Genomic DNA, 7,692 nt, shown 5'->3' with positions numbered 1-7,692 from the left:
TCCTCAGTCTTTTAGAAAATAATAGTTTGGTCCTCCAACTTTTACAAATTATTAATTTGGTCATCTGGCTGATCAGAAATTCAAAATTAGTCCTCCAACTTTGAGAAATGCTACATAATGCAACCAGTACTCAATTCATTCACACAAGCATGTATCTCTATATTTATTTATTTTCCTTTTTTCTACACCATAATGTAAATGAGATTAGTTCGTGACATCCAATATATTTTAAGCATTCGGCTTGGGCAATAACACAATTATGCAAATTGCAATTAGCAAAAACACAATATCTATAGCGTAAAACCTGGTAAATATTTTCTATGTTAGGCATCTCTATAGTATTACTGTTTCTACTATCCAAATGTGAGATTGAAAATTATTTTCTATTTTAGGCATCTCTATAGTATTACTGTTTCTACTATCACTTCACATCAGATCTTTGAAAATAAACAAGCTTTAAGATCTGATACAACGCAGAATACAACTACTTTTACATCAAAATTTGTTGCCTTCCCGTTATCAATGAAAAGATAATGAATATATTTGGATTGAATACTTGCATTTTCACTTCCATGCTCAATCGAAGGCCATGTCCACTCACCTTCTTGGATGCAGCACTCACAAATCAACCTCGATTGGTTGCCCAAGAATCCAATGTCTAATCAAAATGGTGCTTCGAGAAAGATAATTCTGTCCAAATGAATTAACAAAATCGAAGACAGCATCATGTGGATTCCTCTATGTCCCTGATACATATTCCTTTTCCAGTACACTGAACATGACTGTTAGGCGGTCCTGAAGATTAGACAGAATATTCTTAGTGATCCTCTTTTTCTGTTTGGAATCTTTCGACCATGTTATTCCGAAGTATACTTCAACATTGCATCCTACAGATCTTGAAGGTAGATCCTCCACCTGGTATCTCAGGTGAAGCTGCAAATAAGCATGGCAACACAGTGAGGAAAAGAAATGTATATATTCCACACAAAAGAAGGAATACCAGAATTCTCCTATGTATGGTATGCATTGGACAGGACCGAAGATTATAACGGGCAAGATTTTTTAAACTTTTTTTTTTCTTTAATACTGCCCAATCCACACTACCAATGATACCAAACATGTCATAAAAATATCAAAAGATTATTAAGCAAGCTAAAAGTGGCTGTGGCTGTATCCTTACTGTAAAAAAGTCACCAAGTGGAACCCCATGCAGAGTCATGACTTCTTCTATAAGCCAACCATTTTTACCAGAAAGACGAGACTTTTGCTGAGTGCTAGTCACCTCTCCTCTATAACGGGATATTCGTTTATCAAATTTGTAATAAAGTTGCCTCTGATACACATCCTGTTTTTCAGATTCCCAAGGACTGTGAGAATAATTGAGACATCCGGCTCTCTCCATGACCCTTCTGTCAATTTCACTCCCTCTAAATAACTCCATAAAGAAACTAGTCTGGAAATGAGAAGTAAAAATATTTGCTAGTTGGTTAAAAAGTTTATATTAAACAATGTGCAGTCACATGTAAAATGGAAATACAAAACTCATCTCAAGTCCAACCTCTCAAAACACTTACAAACACAGAAGAAGAAAGCATACCAAGAGGGAGAAAATTTGAGGATGAAGAAAGGAGCATAAATCCACATCCACTCTCACAAGACAGAAGAATGCGGTGGACAGANAACTCAGAGTCCAATTAGGGTTGGGGGGTGTGGATGGGAGAGAGGTAGTAAACAAAAACTTATCTAATATAATTAAAAAAAAATCACCAAATAAACTGCATGGAGATTGGTGGTCGACCAAAGAAAAAGCAATATAGAAAGAAGTCTGCTCTTGATCGTGCATACAGGATTTTAAGACCATTGAAAGCTCTCCTATTTCGATCTTCCAGCAGACTAACATCAAACAGCTTTTCTTTCTACCTGGAGCTTTCAAACTTCCAGGACTCAGTAAGCTTTTAAAGTAAAGGACATGACTCCAATGCACTCCGTGTACGAACACTCTCAAGAAGTAATCTAGATGGTGATAAAGCATCCACACACACAATGTTAAAACAATCAAATTGCAAAATTAACACCCTGAAAACTGATAATTCTTTCTTTATCTATTTCAAGAAATTTACTAAATTTTCAAGGGTTATTTCAATCCTGAATTTGCTATTATGAGCACGTGTCCACACGAATTAAATAACTGTTTTCAGCATCTTATAGACACCCTTAGAATCATGAAGGGTAACCCAATTGTGTCCTTGTGACTTCAATAGAGGTTACCCGATTGGATCCAAAATATCAAAGCTGGTAAATTTGCACATCTTTTTGTACATAAAAGGTAAGAAATCAAGGTGAAAATCAATCCAGAGAAAACAGGATGGATAAAGGGAGGGTCCTAATTTTTTTGATAAAAGGTAAATCTGTAATGTTATCCATGGAGACAATTACCTACTTATATAAAGAACCAATTAGTACAACATTACTGGACTTTGAGATCATGCTGGACAGGTTCAAACGTTAGAAATGCCTGTAGTTTTGAACAAATGGTTTGAAGACTCAACTAGAATATTTCTAGGATAAGATGCAGGACTAGACATGATGACAAGAAGAGGAACAATATCGTAATGTGACCATTGAATTATACAGACAGGACTGCAAATGAAATAATCGTTAAAAAACCTGTTAACACTCAGAAATGTAATTAATCTGAAATTACCTCTGTGCCATGTTGAAAGACACAAAAGAGTGAAAATGAAACTTCAGCCGGCCTTCCGCATCCTGTGTTCTTGCTCCATGCCGTGCATCAAAACCTCTACCAGGCCAAAGAGTCATAATGATGATTGGACTGCCCATTGATGACAAGGTAGGAGGAATGACTTGGATGTCTTCTATGTCTTCCCAAAGGAAGAAAAACTTCGTCTTATGACCAAATAGATCTGCATGAAACCCAATTATTCTTGCTGACAGAAAGAGACGGCCCTGCCACCACAAGTAGTAAATGGTTACTTGGACATAACTTTAAAATCTAAACAAAAACTAGACCTTAAAAAGCATCATCAGCTCCCTGACTTAGCGAGTGTTGATCTAATTTTTGACAGCAAAAATAGTCCATACAACTTCAATTGGTAGCACTAACACTGTGTCAAATGAAAGAGAACTCCAAGATGCACATCACTATAAAATAAACCATATTAATTACCTGGAGAGGCATTCTGCGTTTCAGGTGACAAGCAAAGTCATTGATAAGAAATTCCTCAGGTGGAAGTGCAAAGAGCTTTTGGAATGCAAAATTCGTTTGAGGAGAGCGCAATTTTATCTGAAAAAAAGTCATTAACCATATTGGTGGTCATAAAAAAGTGAAACCTGAAATTACACTGTCAAAAAGTAAATATGTTGGCAGAACAAGAGGCCATTTACCTTTTTCCCCACCTCCTTCTCCATCTTAGTTAAATAATCTATGACAACATTGCTACCCCTGCTATTGTTCAAAAAAACTCTTAAATGTAACTTTGACTGGCATGCCTGAGCCAACTTTCCTTGTATAGGAATCCAAACATCGGACAATTCCGATATGTTAGTTTTCAAGAAATTAATTTCAGCGCGTCCAAGAGATGTAGCATCATCAAAAGGTCCGTCAAAATCAAAAACTTCCACATCCAATACAGATGGAGGCTCATCCATTGCATCAAATTCAAAAATTTCTGGAAGAGACAATATTCCCACTAAGTAATTTAGCCAATGATAAAGCACGCATATTCTATTATACACAATACCAGTAAATTTATGTGAGAAAATACCATTCCAAAGAGGATCAGATTTCTGGAATTTAATAGAGCTGGTTCTTGTTTTCCCATTGCAAGTAAACACCACATAAGGATCAGAGAACCCATGTGAGTCAACGGCTGCCAAATTGCTTCCTTCAATTAAGGCAACAGTGAGTAACCAACCTTCCCCTTGAGCTTTAATTCCATGATCACTGCCTGTAATCAACATAACAAAATTTGAATAAAATTAACTCACAGGCGCTATCCGAGAACAATTAGTCGATCTAGATTTACACATTATTCTAGATAATTTGTTAGAATGGAAAGAAATTGGGAAAATATAATTCTTTTTGTATACAAAAATGGGCAACTTCTTTGCTGTGTATTTGCCTGAAGCAACGGAATCTAAATATAAACTGCAAGCCCTCACAGACTCAGCAATCTCAAAATATTAATACCTCTTCGTATTCTGGCCTGCATGAAGCGTGATATCAACTCTAGAACCCGTTTACCTTGAAGAACCAGTACTCCACACACGATCAATTCACCAATGGAATCAGGCAAGTCTAATCCAACAAACTCAAGACCCTGTATTGTGCTAGGCATGGCCAGCCATATATGCACAAGCACATACAAACCCATGAAAATAGACGAAATTACTGTAAAATTAGTGAAATACTGAACAACCAATTTCCAATCTGACTGATGCTCGACCTGAAGAGATGCCAAAACTTGATCCTTCTCTGAACCCATTTCTTTAACGTCAGCTAGCTTTACATTCTGAGATAACAACTTTTGATACTGCTCAAAGCTTTCCTTTATACCTTGTCGTGCTCCTCCTTCAATCATACCTTTCATCATAGTGCTTTGCAAAAAGTTCATTCGCCAAGAAACTACTAATCGAGAAGACTGTTCTCCCGATGGAAGCTCCGGTCCTTGAGTAATGCAATAAAGCACTTCTGCTTTAAAAGTTTTCCCATATGGAGCATCTGGAGTGCTCACACTTGCTAACACTGCAAAAGCCTTCCCATCAGCAATCATATATGTTTGCTCCTCGGTAGCTTTCAAAGCTTTTATCAGTTTACTTGGAGCCTTGATATAAGTAATTACTCTCTTTAGGCTATCACTACCATTTTCAAAGTCCCAAGGTCCTAAATTCAATTCTGTAGATCCCTGCACATCGGCTACAGACCTCATAAAGCTTGAGTCTGGCGAAAAGAGTAAAGAGTTCAATTCGCCTGGTGCAATTGAATACAATTGGTCTAAAACTACACCTCCTGGCAAATTACTCGGAACTTCATGTCCTAGTTCTTTCGTCTCCATGCTTTTCATTATTTCTTCAAAATCAATAGTTGAGAACTGCTCTTCAGACTTGTTCTCTGAAACTGCCGGATTTTCACTTTCTGAAAACTCTGATATGTCAGGTACTTCAACAGAGCTTGCGGGTGTTGTATCTACGTTCTTGTTGAAAATTTGGGCAATTCGATCAGCAAATGTTGGTGCAGAAGGCTTTTCCTCCTTAGAAGAGACACCTTCTTCCACTCTCATTGGAGAAAATGATCTCAAAGGGGATGACTTTAAAGTTGAATCCATCCCCATATCAGCAACCTTCCTTGGCAAGGGTGCAGGATCACAAAGAGATGGCAAGTCCAACACAGAACTATTTTGCGAGAACCAAATAGTGACAAGAATCTCACCTATTAATATAAAAGAAACACTTGTTGATCAGCACTTGTAAACTAATTCCTGATTCACTTGAAATTATAGTAAACTACAATTCATTTGCATGACCAATGAAAAATTTGATTGCATCAAACTCTCCCGTTTATTCATGTTGGATAAATTGTGCATCATTCAAGAAAAAATATCACGAGATAACTGGCTAAAATATTCAATATTATATGCTGATTAAACAATCGGATTGAAGAAATGTACTCAACTAAACAGAGCATTATCCCACTCCGCACATATCATAGAAGAATTTTAATTGGCTGTAAACAGTATTAACTGGAAGTAATCTTAAATTATTTAACTCATCAAATTCTAATGAGATAATCACCAAGAATAAGTAATGCTTATGAAGAAAGAATATAAGCTAAAGTACACAACATACCACAATCCTTGTTCTTAGCCTTCTTCCTAGGCTGCAATGTGTACCAAGAAGTGGCAAGAGACTTATCCATAGCTTCGAAAACATGAGAGACGGGCACTTTAACCTGGCCAATGAAATCACCATTAAAGTACTTGTCTTCATCAAGAACGGCAATGATAAGCTTTGCTTTCAAATCATCGACTTTAAAAGTAAATTCTTCGCACCATGATGGGTTCAGGCACTTCTTTACGACTTTGGTTCTGAATCTCTGTCTACCCAGTTGTAATTTCACATATGGATCACTGAATCCATTAGGGTTCATTGCTGGTATATTTCTTGCTTCGATTACGCGTACTAAGAGCTTCATATTTCACGAATAGGGCACAAGATTAACCTTTCTTTAGTTCAGCAAAGGATAAGCAATTAAACTATCATCACCAAGAATGAAATTTCATTAAATGTGAGAACAGAGAATATGGTCCATTGCATTGCAAGAAATATTGAAGGATATTGATAATACAGAGAATAATCGAAAAACGACTCCGAAACTTTGGATGATAATCAGAATGTTATAATTCTGGAGTATCAAAATATCCTGATCCCCAAGGTAAAAGCGTAAAAGATAAATTGTGAAATGGAATGGAAGAAACGGAAATATGGCGGAATTAAATTCAAGAAAAACTAGAAATACCGGAAAAAACGTCTGAATGTTAATTATTGGTAAGACGTTATTGATTGAGAAAGAAAAAGAAAATCAAGATGAAATATATGTTCAAACCCCAAGAATATCGAATTCAAATTTATGGTTCGTCAAAATCAATCTGTTTCTTTCATGTGTATGGGGGAGAGAGAAAAGAAGGGGGAATTTACTTGAAAAAAGAGAGGCAGGCAGATAGACAGTTCAATGGCCCATTTTCTCTTATATTCAAATGCAACTGCGCGTACGTTTTTGGACTCGCTGACAACAGACAAAAACAGTTCCAAACAACGACCTTTTCCAATTCGCAAATCAATTTATTAGACAAATTGACTTATATAAGAACTTAAAATATCACGTTAAGTCCTTGTTTGGCCCCCATTTTTTAGAAAAGAAAATGAGTGGAATAATATTTTTTTAAAAATAATTGATTAAAAAATAAGAAATTTTTTTCGATTTACGTGTAATATTATTTTGTGAAAGATTGTATGGTTGAAAATAGGAGAGAAACTAATGAAATGTAATGTAATGAAATTTAATGGGGGCTAAATTAGCTCATTTAACCCGATAAAATAATTCTAAAAAATTAAACATAAAATAATTTCTTAATGCTAAAAGTAAATTTTGACTTTTTTAAAATGATGTCAAACAATCCCTAATATATGTTTGATTTTCAAGAAACAATTTTGCCTTCTCTATATTACTGTAGCTATAGAGACAATAATTTTCTCTGATATCCCCAATTGGTAGATAAAAATCCACATCCCTTGGAATTATCATACACTTAAAAGCTAACTAATCGATTAAAATAAATTGGGTTGGATTTAAAAATTGTTGGAAATCAAATTACTCTATTTTAAATATTGCAGGCAGATAGCTTTTGCTTATGTTTGTTGTAGAACAACTCATTGAAAAGTTTATTTTAAATCAACTTCCTCTTAAACTTACAGCCTGTTTGGAAGTGATTTTTTCCCCCCAAAAAAATTGATTTTTTGATAGTTATTTCATTATTTCAACTGTTATATTTGATTTTTTCTCTCACAGGTGAACCCTACTTTTCTCCTAACGACCAAAAAATTAATTCTCAAAATCACTCACAAATAGGCTCTTAAAATGTCTTCTAATTGGACAAGGTATTTTTAACAAATTAT

At 35.4% G+C, this 7,692-nt stretch overlaps 2 protein-coding genes across 3 annotated transcripts; both read right to left on the bottom strand.

The window, feature by feature from the left end:
* Positions 1 to 291: 291 nt before the first annotated feature.
* Positions 292 to 1,682, bottom strand: LOC111395924 (C2 and GRAM domain-containing protein At1g03370-like). The gene is made up of 2 exons (XM_023022152.1): positions 1,181 to 1,682; positions 292 to 933 (listed from the first exon to the last, which is right to left on the bottom strand). Exons 1-2 carry the CDS (start codon positions 1,439 to 1,441, stop codon positions 739 to 741), a joined length of 456 nt encoding a protein of 151 aa, XP_022877920.1. The 5' UTR covers positions 1,442 to 1,682; the 3' UTR covers positions 292 to 738.
* Positions 1,683 to 1,686: 4 nt separating this feature from the next.
* Positions 1,687 to 6,743, bottom strand: LOC111395923 (C2 and GRAM domain-containing protein At1g03370-like). 2 transcript variants are annotated; one of them, XM_023022151.1, is made up of 7 exons: positions 6,069 to 6,290; positions 5,866 to 5,968; positions 4,211 to 5,449; positions 3,786 to 3,968; positions 3,406 to 3,689; positions 3,188 to 3,304; positions 1,687 to 2,967 (listed from the first exon to the last, which is right to left on the bottom strand). In XM_023022151.1, exons 1-7 carry the CDS (start codon positions 6,069 to 6,071, stop codon positions 2,701 to 2,703), a joined length of 2,196 nt encoding a protein of 731 aa, XP_022877919.1. In that variant the 5' UTR covers positions 6,072 to 6,290; the 3' UTR covers positions 1,687 to 2,700. The 2 variants fall into 2 exon arrangements, with proteins under 2 accessions (XP_022877919.1, XP_022877918.1); XM_023022150.1 differs by having other exon boundaries at positions 5,866 to 6,743.
* Between the last annotated feature and the right edge of the window lie 949 nt (positions 6,744 to 7,692).

Source organism: Olea europaea, chromosome 6 (genome assembly GCF_002742605.1).
Source record: "Olea europaea var. sylvestris chromosome 6, O_europaea_v1, whole genome shotgun sequence".
Classification (NCBI taxonomy): Eukaryota; Viridiplantae; Streptophyta; class Magnoliopsida; order Lamiales; family Oleaceae; genus Olea; species Olea europaea.
Note: the sequence above shows the minus strand (reverse complement) of the source record. Positions and strands in the feature narration are given on the sequence as shown.

What these genes read in the sequence shown, in the direction of transcription:
- LOC111395924 (XM_023022152.1), bottom strand. Translation starts at nt 1,441, where the DNA reads ATGGAGTTATTTAGAGGGAGTGAAATTGACAGAAGGGTCATGGAGAGA. An exon ending in CACTTGGTGACTTTTTTACA is followed by an intron (nt 934 to 1,180) that starts GTAAGGATACAG and finishes GCTTATTTGCAG; the next exon opens with CTTCACCTGAGATACCAGGT.
- LOC111395923 (XM_023022150.1), bottom strand. Translation starts at nt 6,211, where the DNA reads ATGAAGCTCTTAGTACGCGTAATCGAAGCAAGAAATATACCAGCAATG. An exon ending in ATCTGATCCTCTTTGGAATG is followed by an intron (nt 3,690 to 3,785) that starts GTATTTTCTCAC and finishes TGTCTCTTCCAG; the next exon opens with AAATTTTTGAATTTGATGCA. An exon ending in AGAAGGAGGTGGGGAAAAAG is followed by an intron (nt 3,305 to 3,405) that starts GTAAATGGCCTC and finishes ACTTTTTTTCAG; the next exon opens with ATAAAATTGCGCTCTCCTCA.